This window comes from Amblyomma americanum, chromosome 3, assembly GCF_052857255.1.
Source record: "Amblyomma americanum isolate KBUSLIRL-KWMA chromosome 3, ASM5285725v1, whole genome shotgun sequence".
NCBI lineage: Eukaryota > Metazoa > Arthropoda > Arachnida > Ixodida > Ixodidae > Amblyomma > Amblyomma americanum.
Genome location: NC_135499.1, coordinates 156,017,035 through 156,032,876, shown reverse-complemented (window position 1 = coordinate 156,032,876; position 15,842 = coordinate 156,017,035). Strand labels below are relative to the sequence as shown.

General features: G+C 44.5%; 2 protein-coding genes across 2 annotated transcripts; one reads left to right on the top strand and one right to left on the bottom strand.

Annotated features, from left to right (window-relative positions):
* Positions 1 to 87: 87 nt before the first annotated feature.
* On the top strand, positions 88 to 1,778 carry Roc2 (Regulator of cullins 2). Its single transcript, XM_077658467.1, has 3 exons — positions 88 to 285; positions 510 to 557; positions 1,413 to 1,778. The coding sequence occupies exons 1-3, from the start codon at positions 135 to 137 to the stop codon at positions 1,529 to 1,531; spliced, it is 318 nt and encodes a 105-aa protein (XP_077514593.1). The 5' UTR covers positions 88 to 134; the 3' UTR covers positions 1,532 to 1,778.
* A 2,437-nt stretch (positions 1,779 to 4,215) lies between these two features.
* Positions 4,216 to 15,707, bottom strand: LOC144125242 (sister chromatid cohesion protein DCC1). The gene is made up of 12 exons (XM_077658465.1): positions 15,579 to 15,707; positions 15,184 to 15,345; positions 14,822 to 14,993; positions 12,821 to 12,961; positions 12,638 to 12,728; positions 11,803 to 11,941; positions 10,613 to 10,659; positions 10,180 to 10,256; positions 9,458 to 9,535; positions 8,927 to 9,012; positions 8,152 to 8,214; positions 4,216 to 4,386 (listed from the first exon to the last, which is right to left on the bottom strand). The coding sequence occupies exons 1-12, from the start codon at positions 15,584 to 15,586 to the stop codon at positions 4,275 to 4,277; spliced, it is 1,176 nt and encodes a 391-aa protein (XP_077514591.1). The 5' UTR covers positions 15,587 to 15,707; the 3' UTR covers positions 4,216 to 4,274.
* Positions 15,708 to 15,842: the final 135 nt, after the last annotated feature.

Below are 15,842 nucleotides of genomic sequence, written 5' to 3'. Positions count from 1 at the left end.
TACAATTTTTACATTACGACTTTTTTCTATTTATTAATATATGTTAGATGCCAAGGCTGGTTATAAAGGCAGTTTAAGGACACATGCGCAACTGACGCTGCATTTAGTCAGTGACAGACAGCTGTCTTTTAAAAATGGCAGACGAAGATGACATCGACAAGGATGGAGATATTAACGGGCAAAAACCGGACAAAATGTTTGTTCTTAAAAAGTGGAACGCCGTGGCTATGTGGAGCTGGGACGTAGAGTGTGATACCTGCGCGATATGCCGCGTTCAAGTCATGGGTAAGTATAGTTCCTTAGCGTTGTTGCTCAACCGCTTCTCCGCGCATCTTGTTTTGTTGCACCGTCACTCGAACACAGGGTTATTTAATGCTGTGGAATCGTTTCGCGCTTTAAAACGTTGGCATCGCACGACCACCGAGTAATCGTAGAGCGCATCACGAGTACCTTGTGTTTTTCTTTACCCCTGCGGCTTTGTTTTCATCCGTGCCTTCTTTCGTTCCTAGATGCCTGCTTGCGGTGTCAACACGAAAACAAGCAGGACGATTGTGTAGGTGAGTGTCTCCTTCGCTCCCATTGTTGTCCGAACCGTTTGAGCATGACTGTCTTGCGGCGGCGAGCATTGGCGGCAGCGATACCTCGCATCCCTCAAGTGCGGCGTGCATCTGTACAGTCCGCCAATGATTCGTTTATCGAGCCTGTAAGCAACGAAACTAAGCTGACGGACGAAGAGTGCGACGCCTGCTATGAGGAGCAGACGTCAGGCGCGGCACAACACCGCCCCCCCCCCCCCCCTTCCTTTTTTTTTTTTTGTGAGCAAATTTGAGACAAGTGCCGCCCATACTGTGACAGTGTGATGTGACGCTGGCTTCTCGGTTAGACTTCTGTGCATTGAGGGTTTACTGCGTGTTTAGCATTGTTACGTCAGCGGTCTGTCGAGCATGTCGTTCTTATGGGCTTACCTAAACGTTACGCTTCATGTGGGCAAGTGAAACGTGTGAACATTTAACTGCACATGGCGCATTTGCAGTCACTTCTGCAGTTAAGTGCACTTATCTAGACGCAGCGAAAAGAATTCTTTTCTGCTCTCTAAAACAGCCAGAGACCAAACATTCGTGTGGTATGTGCCTGATTTGCACACACCTGTCCTCGCTACTGATGTGCTGCTTCCCACCTCGATAAAGTGCTAAATGAGCAGGAATAGCTTATACAGTATTACAGATAAAAACAAAAACCTTATGCTTACTTTACAATCGTGCGTTTTTGCCGTGGCACATAATGTCTTTGTTGGAGTTGTTTTTAACATGGCACGCTGCAGAATGGGCGCAGTCCAGTTACATCATTTACCAGATCTTTGTGTGCACATCTGGCTATAGAATTACAGTGCAAACAACTGCTTCATTTTCCAGTGGTGTGGGGCGAATGCAACCACTCGTTCCACAACTGCTGCATGTCTCTGTGGGTCAAGAAGAATAACCGATGCCCGCTGTGTCAGCAGGACTGGATTGTGCAGCGCATCGGGAAGTGATTGTGTGTTGTTTCTTAGTCTTTCTGTTCCTACAATCTTTTCCGTGTGTGTGCGTGTGAGTGCTTGTGCGTGCGGGGCACCCAGTTCAATCAGCAAGCTGTTCTGTGATTGCCCCCAGCATCCCACAATGCTGCAAGAGAACTACGAAGGATGCTGCCGAGAAGAAATAATTTTGTACGAGTGCATTTTGGCATCTCCGCAAGTGTTCTTGAGTGTTGGAAGTAAAATGGAAAATGTAGCCACTTGAGACTGCTGTTCAGTGTTTGTTATGCTTGTGCCAGTGGTGCATTTTCTAATTCAAAGGTAGCCAGGAGTCAACGAACTCCTTTTAAATAAGTTCAGTGCTGATGCTCAGAACATTTGCTGTGCACAAAGAGGGATGAACTGCAGAAATTAGAGGTCTTAGTAAAGCGTTTACTTTCAAAAGCTTTAAAATGTGTGCGTTCTTTGGCAATGCAAATTTGCCCCCTTGTTCTATGTTACTAGCTGTGGTACAGAGCTGTGTTTCCTTTTCTGGCTTTAGTGACAGTTTCTGTTGGAAAAGCTGGAAAGGACACTTAAGCTCGTCCTTAAGATTATAAAACGGTCGCATTAATCGGTCCCTTCAGTGGCCTGGAGTCCTATTTGCATATCACTTCACAGAAACTGACTCTGCTTTCTTTCAAAATCGCAACGTTTACCCTGCCCCTAAGATCACAGTGCAGTACCATTAGAGATCCCTCCCACACAAGTACTCTTTCTGTGTCTCCTAGGTTCTGCTTAAATGCCCATATATGTGGAATTCGTCATCCTTGACATTCGTAGATGGCTGGGACTCATATTATTCCTGGCACAGTGGTGCAGCGTTTAAGCAGTGCGCCACTGCCCCGGCAGATGGCTGTTTCAAACAGAGCCACCAGTGGGGCTTGTGAGACCCAGGTTACTCTTCGTGAGCAACCACTTGTGACCAATCAGTAATTTAACTGCAACCTGCCATGATGGGCACGCTGTGATGATGTCGCAAGGTCACGTGACCTAGGTGGCTGGTAGATCACCTGCTGTGGGAATTTCTCGCTCCCGCTGGCGCCACACGGGGTTTTCCGCTGAACGAGACCCTTAACACTGTCATGTTAACTCTCTATTTGTCTTGGCATTAAATGAGAGATTTGATACACCGGGTTGCCATCCCAGGTCAATGTTTTACCTTGCAGTAATGAGCCGATTTGCTGGCTACAGCTATGGTGACTGTCAAACTTTTGAGCTAACTGAATGCAAGGCGCAGACGTGGCAGAGTTATTACATAGTGTCGTTTAGAGATTTGGAATTTGGTGTAACCAACTAGGTATCCTACCACATTACTGCTAACCTTTCCTTTTTGAAGCATCTCGCTTCCTCTGGCTATGTTTATGTCGAGACCATGTCACTACATTGCGCTTTCTGAAACCAGAGTTCGTGAAAACAGGTGCCCCAAGTTCCACTTATAACTCTTGCTATATCCAAATGCTAGAGTTTGGAGTGAATACTGAGCTGCCTACTATTCAACTGGTTATTAAAAAATCTTGGAATCCTCAGAACATCCTTTTTTTTTTGTAATGAGACTAATTAGGGAAAAATTCATTTCATCGAATGTTGTGGGTGCGTTTATTGGCCACAATGCCAAGCCAGTTTGCTGTGGAATTCAGACATACTTCAACTGGCCTTAACCACTGCATAAAGCCAGAAAATAATGGTGAAAGATAGCTTGTACAACTGTTTTCATTGCGAGAAGATATGGCTAAAGGTGGAAGAGGAGTTAGAAGCGGGCATAGAAGACAAGGGCACTGTTTATCTATCCTTTTTCATGGGTTCCTTTGTGCTACACATTGGTTTTCTTCTAGTCTTGTGAAAAATCTGATAATTGAGCAAGCCTTAACTGAAACCCAGATGGCATGGCTAAGTAGGCAGTTTTTTGGCTTTTGTTATTGTAGACAGCAAAGTGAGAAGGCTTATTGGCTGGCAGGCAGTGTGGCTGAAGAGATTTGTAGTTGCTGGCTTAGCTCCAGCAGCTAGTAAACAAATTTGTAGTGTGTGTTCGCCTCAGCAAGTCTTGCATGTATACCAAGCCACATTAGGATATGGCCTTAGGATACCTGGGCTATTGGGACATTGCTCGATCATCAAGTCCTGGCTCGTGCTTTCATGGGAATATGTGTTGAATTGACATTGCTGTCCATCCAACCATGCATCACTGGCCAGCCTTTAATGTGTGCGATTTTGGATTCTGTCACAGCTCATTGCATCTTCCTGTGACACAGTCATCGAATAAGGTAGCAAAGTGGTGTGTTAGCCCACATGCTGTATCACTGCCCATAGATGACCATATAAGATGCAACAACAGTAATGCGATTTAGTGCAGTATGCTACCCCAAGATAACCGATGGTCCCTTAGGGTAACGTAGTCTATTCCAAGAAAAGGCAAGCTTACCTAGGAGAGGGCGGCCGAGAGTTAGGTGAGTGAAACGAGATTAAGAAGTTTGCCCGGAATATGGCACCCGAAGCTGACATATGACAAAGTGGGATGTGCATATGTACTGTTGTGGACATATTTACACTGATGATGATGATATAGATGCTATATACAATAGCATAACTCTGTGCTACCTGTTAAAAAGTGGTCATGATGAGGTCTGTAGGCTGTGATACAGATATTTCAGTCTTTCCAGCAGTGAGGTACAAAGGCTTTAGTACAAGATTTGTGTGAACAGTGTGAATGGTGCTACACAAGCTATCTGATGGGACGCTTTGAAGTGTAGATTCGTACGCCGTCCCGCATCATGGCTCGTGCGTGCTTCATGAGGAGTGAGTTGATGTCGCCTTTCTGGCCGATGCATAGCTCCCTAAAAGAAGGGAAAACACATATGGCTTTATCATGTCAGAGACAGGCAAGTAACTAGTCCGAAATTGAACAGTGCTATGACCTAGAAGCGTGTACACTCATGGCTAGATTAATATGACATTCTTATTTTTCCCTTGTGCTGCATAGGAGACGTAGGAAGATTTGCCGCATTTTGTATGCACGAAGTGCACTTGCTTTCATACTTATCAAACAGCCTATAATTTCTGCTAGGTGATGCATAGGACAACTTCGATAGCTGAAACGTGTTCCATATTATATACTGGCCGCAACTGTACACCATGCATACCATGTGGCAGTTCGCCTGCTGCATGGTTGCACTATGCATGGCAGTTGGTGAGGGCAGTTCTGTAGCCACGTATTGTTTATCAAGCCCAGTTTCAACATCTTACAAGAGCCCAATGGGATCGCCTTGAAGCCGTGAACCGAGAAGCTATGAGGACCATTACATGCCTTCCACGCATCGCTCTGGTCATAGCTTTACAAGAGAATGCGCAGCTCAATACCATTGATTGAGCTGGTGCAGCAGTGCCGATGCACGCGTCTATCGCATTCCACGCATGCACTGAGGACTTGTGCAACGTCACAGTCCATTCTTCAGCTGCCTATGCCAGTTCTTCCCCCATGGAAGTTTGTACAGCTCAGCGACAACAAGCCAACAGATAATTGTCGACCAACACCTGCTAATTCGGCACCGTTGCTTCGCCAGAAATTTGAAGAACAAGATGCTTGCCTGCCTGAAGGATCCATTGTTGTCTATGTAGATACAAGCATCCAAGCCTGCGAAGCAACAACAGCAATCTACTGCCCGTGCAGACCTGCCCTGAATCAAACCTCTAGGTTTAAACTTCTGGAATCCCCTACGTCCTTTTGTGTTGTGCTCGTTGCAGTTCAAGAAGCACTCTGCTCCGTGGCCACCACAACTATGCTCCCTGCGGCCTGCGCGTTGTCATCCGCACTGACGCCCTTCAAGTAGTCCGGTTGTTACGACATGTTAGCTGCCCAATGATATGCCAGGACATCCACCGGCTCGCGGCATGCATCCCGCAGCCAATACGTGTTGAGTGGTTCCCATGGGATCTGCTGACCTCTGAAAGCCAGGCAGATTTAGCGACCCGCCTCGCGACTCCAGGCTCATCATTGCCTTGGCTCCTTCATTTGGACAACTTTACCCTCATTTCATCAAGAAAGGAACTCCTCCGGCGCCGCACACGTGCTCTCATCCCTCCGTGAGCGGTAACCCTCCCCCGCGGTCTTACCCGTGCAGAGGAGGTTGCGCTTAGGAGGATCCGGGTTGGGGTTGCCCTCACACCTGCCATCATTCGTAAGTGGCCTCAGTACCGAGATTTCTTTCCTCGGCCTGGGTGTCCGATATGTAAACGCGAGGACATTGAAGCCAACATTCACCACTTACTGTGGGACTGCCCTGTTCTCAAGCCTACAAGGATCTGGCACCTGGAGGTAGTGGGTCTTTCACCGAGCAACTCTGCTTCATATATTGCCTGGACACACTGACCATGCCATCACTCTCTACTGGGCTTCATAAAATCAGCTAGCCTCTTTCCATTCATTTAATAATTACATCTTTCAACACACTTTCGCCCGGTAATGCCCCGGGGCAATAAATCTCGCTTAAAAAAAAGAAACTCCTAATGTGACTATTGTCAAGAAGGAAGTGACAGCGTCTCCTTGCAATATGTGTGTGTTTAAAGTGTAAAGTTGTTGTTGATGCCAAAAACACCATGTTTGATCACTTCATAAAGCACACAGCCATCGTTCTGCCACTGTGGTGCAGATTTCTCAGCAAACCACAGCAGTGCAACACAAGCAACATTTAAAAATATATTTGATATTGTCTACCATGCAATGCACTGTTCGCTTGTTTGCTTTATGGACATGACAGTGATTTGTCATTGAGAGTAACAGCATAGAATTATTTCCAGCCATTTTCTTTTATTCCAGCTTTTGTGCAGGAGTGCCAACTTGACATTAAATCAAGGCCAGTTTTGTTTGCATCGTTTAGTTTCTCAATGTTAAGTGAATGGGAAGCCATGTATGGTCAAATGCAGTTGTTTACAATGCCAGCTGTGTAGCATTATTTGTCTCACAGGACTTGAATGTGCAACTAGTAATTATCGCAGCAAGATAAATTGCAGCTTAAAAAGCTAATGCACATAACTTTTGGACCCAAGAACAAAACTGCCAGCACTGTGTATGTGATGCAGATGCATCACTATAACCGAGAACTAAACTGAGCAGTTGCACATGAAAACACCTGGCCAATTCCAAAAATGCTGTGGTAGGATGCAGTGTGGTTTCCTATTTGCCTGTGTTTTATCAAAGCAGGATCGGAAATATATCTGCATCTCTGTTTAATAAAACTGAGAACTAGGAAATATAAGCTAGGAGATTGTTCTAATTTGAGCATCATTCAAGGCAGATATATGCTCCCTAATATAGCTAAGGGTGTACAGTTCTTGAAGAGGCATTGGGGGCCTTTTCATGCTAGCAGTGCAATTTTAGAGCCACCTGTGCAGTAAATATTTTACAAATATATAGAAGATTCCTGAAAAAGAAGATGGTCGATTTGTGCAGTTAGGCCAAATGTGAATTAGGTGCACTAGCAGTTCGGTTTTCCCTTCGGTTCTGGTGTTCAGATCCAGTGCTCACGGATGGCAGTTGTTCAGTTAGCAATGATGTGTTAATGTCCATATTGGTCATTTCCTACATTCATAGATCCCTGGGAGTCTTCCTACCACTCCCGGCGCAGTGGTGCAGCGGTCAAGCGATGCGCCACTGCCCTTCTATGGCAGGTGCTGCCATCAGTGGGACTTGGGTTGGGTTGCTATCCAGGTTGGTCTTTCCGAGCAGCCTCACAATTAATTGAGCTGCCGCCTGACACTGTGGGCAGGTGAGCAATCTTCCGCAAAAAACAGACTTCGGACTATCAGACAGACAAACACACAATGACTAAATGCGGGGAATGGCCATTATAAGTGCTAGCGCACTAAAAGAGGTGACAGGAGAGTAAATTTAAGATTCAGCGACAGCTGACAAGGTATTTATATTTTACGATAGGTTGAGGTAGAGGATATGAGAGTGACTTGATATCTGTAGAGTTCTAAAGCACTGTTTTTAGTTTTCCACGCACACTCGTTTTTCGACTAGCTCTCCTCTCCATTCCGCTGCTCCAGGCGTGTGCTGCCATCTCTGACCTCCTTGGGGCAGGGCTCTTCCATGTCAGCTGCCACAAATAGACCTAGCTACATTCATCTGCTCTCGCCATACTTTCCCTCCTCCTTCTATGGTAACCATCCTAACCACCCTCTGGTTAGGCTTTCCTAGGTTCCTACTTCCACGGTAACCCTCCTCCTCCTTCCAGGGTAACTACCCTCCTGAAGGTTCCCGTGGCAACCACCCACCAGTTGCACCTTCTTAAACTCTCGCGGCACCCTCCTTGTGTCATGGTAACCACCCTCCTGTTAGGGATTCCCCTGTTCTCACGATATCCTCTGGATGGTTCCGGTGGTAACCACCCACCGGTTACGCATTCCTCCACGCTCGTCATACCTTCCTCCTAACATGGTAACCACACTCCAGGTGGTTTCCTTAGTAACACACTCACCGGTTACACTGACTACTACTCGACATACTTTCAATGCTATGTGAAACCCAGGAACGGGCGCTTAACAGTTGTTGCTGTAAAAATAGTGCGTGCCAAAAAAAAAAGACATCCAAAATTACTCACTCTATATATGGCCGAATTTCATCAAGGGTCCATCGCTCTTTTGTTCTAAACAGGGTGTCAAACCTGTACCGCAGGAAACAAGTCATAATCATATTGTAACTTGCAATTCAAGAAATCATTTTAGGCACTCTAACTAGATAACTGAATTTTCCAACAGCAAGAATTTTGCCTGGAAGAGTCTTCGAGCAGACTGATTGCAAACAGTGCAACAGACTAAAGTACCACAGAAGTGTTCCTTGCAAGCATTAGTGCTAATGAAAAATGAGTAGGCTTATTTTCTTGTGCATTCATGTTATCCTTTGCAATGCGTGATTTTTTTTCCTTTTGTTTACAGCTGCAAGCTTCTCCAGACCTGCATAGAGCTATCAGTTGGTAGCAGTTAAGATAACTTTCATCCTTCACAGTTTGTCCTATTGTTTGGTGCTTCTGGGGTAAAAGGAATGCTCAGAGTTGTAGCTCCTCTGACAAAAAGGCATTTTATGTTCAATGCATCTTTTTGTGTCACCACTGATCTGAGTGATAAAACTCCTTCCGAGTGATATGAGTGATGAAACACAAGGATTCCAGTCAAGAAGAGAAATTCTTTGGCATTAACGCGAGGTAGCTCCATTACTTACAGTTAATTAAAATATTATAAATAAAGCAGATTTTCAACTTCAGCATTGCATATTTGTCTTCATTGCTGTTTTGTAACAGTGTAATTAAACATGCTACCCCACATGCCAAGCCATCTTTGTCTTGCTATTATACTATCTTTACCAGTTGAAGGCTTCACCTTTCATTTGCATCATCCGGTAGATCCCACTTGTCAAAGAGGTATATGCACTCGGGCTTGGATGTCCGATCTGTTAGGGCCAAACCCTGCACTCAAAGAAAAGTGATGCTTCACTTAGTCTTTATGCATGGGACATGTAGCTCTGTTCTGTAAAATTGTCGTCACCTGCACATTGGCCTTGTGGCATGAGTCGCACTGCTTGTTGCTTATGTGCAGTTACAACACAAAACACCATAGCTAAGAAGAATGGCTGTGCCCAAGTTTCCTCACAGCAGAGACAAAAAACTGAGACCAAATAAAAATTTTTGGAGTGGTAACAAAAGCGTGTATTTTGAGATGCCACTGATATCCCAACAAGCAATTTTTTTTTTTCATTTCCAGTTAGCTACAGGTGCGAACACAGTGATAATCACTGGCTTGGTAAAGTATATGTAGCAAAGGCATTATATGTAGCAATAATGTGCTGTTACAGCTGCACCTATAGCACACCCCACACATGTGTTGTGCAGGCGTTCATAGTGCGAGTATTACCTCCAACTGCTTGATGTTTGTTTGCACACCTTCTGGAACACTGTTCTGCCACACCTCGAGGAACTCGCTCAGGTTGAACTGCGTGAGGGATCGGTACACTGTGCGTTAGAACAACAGCCATATATGTTGTGGGATGTTCTCTCTACAGTCTATACTGCCCTTCATTCGTCTTCACACATTTTTGCTGCACTACGTCAGCCCTTGAGCAGATTGAAAAGTCATGTTGCTGCTTTAAACGACACATGATGTAAATGATGCAGCTTTCTGCAGACAGTGTGACAGAAGAAACAAACCAAATTCTATTTTTGATAAAAGCGTAATATGACATAAAATTACATAAGCTACCAGCCTATAGTTTAAACCTTTTGTACTTTGGCAACTCAGTTTGCAGTACACTTGGCTGTGCCAGGCATGAATCAGTAGTGTTCTCTCAGACATAACAGGAAGTTTCGAAGTGGAATTGCACCAGTTTTTTTCAAGCACCAAACTAGCTGAACGAGTTTTGTTTTACTAAATGTTGCATAGTGCGGTAGCATAAAAAATGCACCAGTAACGAAGTAACTCACAGTAGGGAAGAAATGCCACAGAAGATGCATGACAGAGGCCGCCTTGCGTTATCCGCTGCCTCCGTCCCGTGTCTTCTAAGGTTTTTCATCCCTATTACGAGCTGCCAACTGGCCTACAACTATACACTGCCTAAAAACAAAGTAATGACTACAAACCTTTTCAACATTCCGAAGAAGCACCTCAGCTGTTGCCTTGCATATGACACTGCCATTCAAGGTGTAGAACTCATCATCTGGATGCAACAAGTAATTGCACAAAGTCCACTCGGTATATAGTATATAAGAAACATGTGCTTCTCTGTTAAGAACACAGAATGGACATTTACGAAAGGTCTGCTTTTAATTTAGCGAGAGATTACTTGAAACACTCTCCCATGCATTAACTTAGGCTGTCCCATTATGATGATGGAATTTTATGGCGCAAGGTTTTTACTTCTACTCTAGGTGGGGCCAAAGACCCATTTCCCAAGCATTTCACCCTAAATAAGCTGTGCATGGTGCTGGTATGCTAATTCATCGTTAACTGTTGTCTCGGACAGCTTCACTTTTTACACAGAGAAGTAAGAGGTGAGTAAAACTGCTTACTCACCGTTGTTGGGGGTAGTGCACCTTCGAAACACCTCAGCAACAATCTCCCTGAAGCAAGAAAAGTGTATGCAATGACTGTGAAGTTACTTGAATGTAAACCTGTTGTCCCTTGTGTGAAGATTCAATGTGCCAGATAAGACTGCACTTTCTTTATCATGTGTTTCGCTTGTCCACACACCACCTTTTTGGTCTCTGAAAGATACCCAAGTGCTACAGTACCTTTCAGAAGAAATGGATCCGAGTCACATTGCCAAAAAATATGGTTCAGTGCATAAAAGAAACTGCGCATCCTGCTGTTGGTGTTGTACCTGCTTGTGGATTACGCACCATTATCAGCAAAAGCTTGTTTTAGTTTATGGGTGTTTAACGTCCCAAAGCGACTCAGGCTATGAGGGACGCCGTAGTGAAGGGCTCCAGAAATTGCGATCACCTGGGGTTCTTTAACGTGCACTGACATCGCACAGTACACGGGCCTCTAGAATTTTGCCTCCATCGAAATTCGACCGCCGCGGCCAGGATCGAACCCACGTCTTTCGGGTCAGCAGCCAAGCTCCGTAACCACTGAGCTACCGCGGCAGCTTGCAAAAGCTTGGTTCCACTATTAAACTCAAGAGCAGACAGACAATCATTGTAATTATGTAGTCGAAGCTACTATCGTTCAAGCCAACCCTTCATTTACATTCAGCCCATGCCGAAGGCCCAAATTACGTGTTTTCTGTTCTTTATATATATATATATATATATATATATATATATATATATATATATATATATATATATATATATATATATATATATATATATATATATATATATATATATATATATATAACATGTCTGCATAGTTTTTACTGTCGAGCAGGGGCTATAACAGTACAGTATGGTGGTCATATAGTATGGCCATCTTTGGTTGCAGTTGAGCCCATTTCCTAAACTAAAATGTACCATATATGAACATATTTTCCTTGCATCTTTTAGAAATGCACGATCATATGGCCACCCTTAACCCATTGCATAGGACCAGTACTGACCTTTGCATTTTACCCTGTACAGTCAACATTAATCTGCATACTCTTTACTACCTTCTTCTGTTTAAAAAGCACTCAGCAAACCTACAGCATGCAGTGCAGTTAAGGACTTCTTAGAAAAGAAAGAGATAATGGCTGCAGAGGCCTGAAGCTAATTTCTCACCTTGGTTCTATCTCAGAGACCTTATCTACGACATCTCCAGCAGGTATCTTATTCAGTGGCATGGATTCGGACTCGATATAGTTGATGATGAAATTCTGCACCCGGTAGTAATACTCGCCATCCAGAAGCCTGTAAAAACCTATGCATGCAAGCCAAAATCACCAGCAGCTGTAAAATTTTTGCATAATGAGCTTGCCACACAGGTATACATCTGAGACCCTTGTTGTCAAAGCTTTTGGGGTTAGTGTGCCGCCATCCACTATCTATGGGGCACTATCCATGTTGTTGGCTGGCACTGCTAGTCTTTTCTCCTGTACTAGAGAGCAGGAACATCAGCCTGTTAGCACTAGCTTTGGCCATTACTAGCAATGGATAGGTAGCTGCATTTTACTTTACAAGTTGAAGTGCGGTGCATGGTGGGATGCAGCAGTGGTTGCCTAACTTTCTAACCTCAGGGGTGCCCAGTCTCATATGCAGCAGAATATTAAACAAACATTCCTGTTCTACCGTTCAAACGGTTGTGCAAGGCCTGTCATTCACAAATAGAACATTGGAATGGCATATGCGCTATTAGGAGAAAGGAGTATTCTCTTTCATTTTAATGCATATAGCACAGTAATATGGTTATGCGGTGGGGGTGAGAGGTAGAGAGGAGTAAAAGATACATGCACCGATTTGGGTACTCACAGTAAAAAAATAAAGACAGAAGAAAGCCATTTGTGGATATTTTGAAATGAATCCTTAAATTAAGGTATATTTCCTTGACGCTTCTTCACCATTTTCTAGGATTGATAACTTCATACTGCTTCAGTTTAAATGTATAGCTGATCCTTACCATCGATTTCAACCACTGGCAACTCTTCAATGGCCTGCCTGATTTCGGCTTCACTTGCCTGCACCCTGTCCAGAATGGTTCTCAACGTGTACTGAAAAAAAAGAAACATAAATGAAGAATCTAGAGCAGCAGGTAGAGAGAACAGAGTCTGGCTGTAGCTACAAAGATGAAAAACGTCATTACCTTGGAGGAGACATCATCAATACTGCTGAGGTTCTCTAGTTCCACACCCCTGTACGGACTCTCGCGAAGCAGCTCCAACAGTTTCCTCAGTCGAGGGCAGCACCGGCGGAGCTCTAGGTAGCTGTGGAATGTCCGCAGGACCTGCGTGGGGCACTCTGTGCTTAATGTTACAGTGCTCCAGAGCAACCTGCCCACATTTTTCATTTAAACCTCCTTCTTTTGCCCTCTTTGTTGTTGCATCCATGCAAAATGAAGAAATATTGCTTCCTTGTGCAGCATAAGTGCAGCTGTCACAGTAACACACTAGTAGCATAGCATACGAGTCTGCCAGAAATCACGACAATTTCCTTACACTGCAATCAGTTACTCTTGTATTACAATACATACACATGAGTTTCATTCAGTTTTATAACGTCCCAAAGCGACTCGGGCTAAGGCAGATACTGTGCTGGAGGGCTCCAGACAATTGCGACCACCTGGGATTCTTTAAATATGCACTGACATCATATGGTACAAGGGCCTCCAGCATTTCGCCTCCATTGAATGCGACCACTGTGGCCGAGATGGAACCCATGTATTTCGGTTCAGCAGCCGAAAACATACACGAGCGAACTTTCTTGAATGAAAACTATGTTTGTCAACTTGGGCTAGAAAGTTGGTAAGACTAAAGTGATGTTTAGAAGCAGCGTACATTGTATGAGCAGCATACACTACCATGAAGCATAGACAGAACAACTGAGGCAAAATCGATTAGATGCTTGCGGCTCAAGCTCAGGGTATGGAACTTACCTGGATGTCATTCATAGAGAGAAGGAGATCTGATTTACGTCCAGCCTATTGGTTGTCTTCCATAGAAAACATTGGAATTCAACAGTGGCTGGCACTTCTGCTATCAGTGAAGCTGTTCTCTACACAGCAGGTTTTGGCTTAGATGCTAATATCGATGGTTTGGGTTTATACGCAGAGGGAGATAGGTTTAAACTATTCTGCTTTTGATCTTTGGAGGCAATCAGATACAAGGCTGTTTTGAACTCAGTGATCAAAAAACAATGCAGCTCATCTAGTGTGCAAGTTGAGTGGACAACCGATACATAGCGGAATGGCAGTTAAAGAGGACTGCTGCATCAGGTGCACATTATGGTCTCCTAAATCCACAGTTCTAACACACTTAAAGGTAGCCATATAATGCAGCACTGGTGCACATACATTTATGCTTAAAAAGAAGCTGCATAAAGACAGCACACATTCGCTTATGGTACCAATTGCCAGTCATGAAATATCACAGTACCCTGTAATTAGGACGAGCAAATATATAGCGAATGTGACAAGGGTGCCAAAATTTGGTGACCAAACATGCATGTCAGTGCTAAATACCTTAAGTTTTAATGCATTCGCGCAGTGCCGCCCACAAAAATTTAATGGCATTCCCCTTATTGCCATTCCTAACTTTCTGAATTTGCCACAACACATTCGCCCAAGAAATTCATACTCCCAACCCCATTCCACGAGCAGACAAGCATGCAAATTTGTTACTAACAACTTTCTGCGAAGTAACAGATGGTTTATTGATAACTCTTATTTAGATGAGGCCCCTCTACTAAATTTCAAAGCAAATGGCACCATTTTGACCGGCATTTCTGGCAGATACTCTCAGCTTGTGCGCTTGTGTGCTGCGGACACATGAGTTTAAGGCTACTTTTTCAACTTGTCAACCAAGAACAGGGGCATTTTGTGCAAATAATTTTTATACCTCATTTGGAGCTACTTTGCTGCAGTTATGTATTGCGTGCTTTCAAAATATTGTCTGTGGAAGTACTTTTCAGTATAAGTAATCATTCAACCCAAGCTTTTATACATTGGAAAGGGCGAGGGACCGCTGCGTAAGGAAGGCTGTTTTCTTCTGCCATGGTACATGTGTGTAGATGCAGTATGTGGGAATTAGCCCTCACATGCATGTTCTTGCCTTCTTGCGATGCTAAAAAAAAAAACGATACGACGTGCCTGGTTCGGGCAGATTTCGGGAGTCGAGTCGCTACTGCCCGCCGTTTCCGATGACAGTCGAAGACTAGGCGCCAGAAGCAGAGAGTTGGATATGTCAGCCTCGCGGACCTCGAAGGTGCGGTCGCTTGTGCACACGACAGCCGGGCAGTCCTCATCGCCACGGAAGACAAGTCTGCGTCAGAATGTGCAGCGTAAGGCATGAAACAGAATTGGACCAACTCGCGAAATGGGCATCCAGGCCAGTTAAAAAAGCACAGCTCGCAACACACAGCTCAGTACATCGTGATCTAGCTCATGGAAGTGTATGGTGTTTAGCGAGGTATTTCAAGCAGCAAAACAAGTGTGCAGCGAAAAACACCAACCTTTCGCCCTCACGTATGATCTTCAGCAGATCCTTGTCGACCTCAAGCAACCTGAGTGCTGCGTGGTCATCATCCGCAAACCAGAGCGGTTGAACGACGGGTTGCAAGTCGCTCCGGTCCAACTTCGCGCGATCCAGAAATGCTTGCACCTCTTCATCGGTCCTTGAAAGATGACGGCGTACTTAGAATTTTAGCAGCGCAGGAAGCATAAGCTTTCGTCGCAGAGGAAATAAAAAATGTTCAGACATCGCCGGTTGTTACATCGCCATGCCGTAGCAGACGACAACGCTTCAAGAAAGGTTTGTAATGGTGCGCGGTAACGTAACCGTACCGAAAAATGAAAAGACGCAACCACCTTTGAAGCGCCTATTTTAGTGTTTGGTGCCAAACCTCACCTGATCATAGCGATCTGCTGAGTGCCAAATGTGAAGACGCGGAATTCTGTGAGAAAGCTAGCAGGCAAACTCTACGCAGCGGGCCAAACACAAACGAGAAAGCGCGCGAACTACATAGGTTAACTTTGCTGCCAGACGGTTCGCGGGTTGCGCTGCTTGCGCTGGATGTGAATTTTTTTTACCCCGGCATTTCACTGTTGTACACAAAATAAAATTTTACTTGTTTCATTATAGGGTTTTTTTTTTCACCCTGAACAGAGGTGG

Coding starts and splice junctions, on each gene's coding strand:
- Roc2 (XM_077658467.1), top strand. CDS start 135: ATGGCAGACGAAGATGACATCGACAAGGATGGAGATATTAACGGGCAA. Junction 286..509: donor ATGCCGCGTTCAAGTCATGG/GTAAGTATAGTT, acceptor TTTCGTTCCTAG/ATGCCTGCTTGCGGTGTCAA. Junction 558..1,412: donor CAAGCAGGACGATTGTGTAG/GTGAGTGTCTCC, acceptor TTCATTTTCCAG/TGGTGTGGGGCGAATGCAAC.
- LOC144125242 (XM_077658465.1), bottom strand. Junction 14,994..15,183: donor ATCATACGTGAGGGCGAAAG/GTTGGTGTTTTT, acceptor ATTCTGACGCAG/ACTTGTCTTCCGTGGCGATG. Junction 12,729..12,820: donor TTGATGATGTCTCCTCCAAG/GTAATGACGTTT, acceptor CTTTTTTTTCAG/TACACGTTGAGAACCATTCT.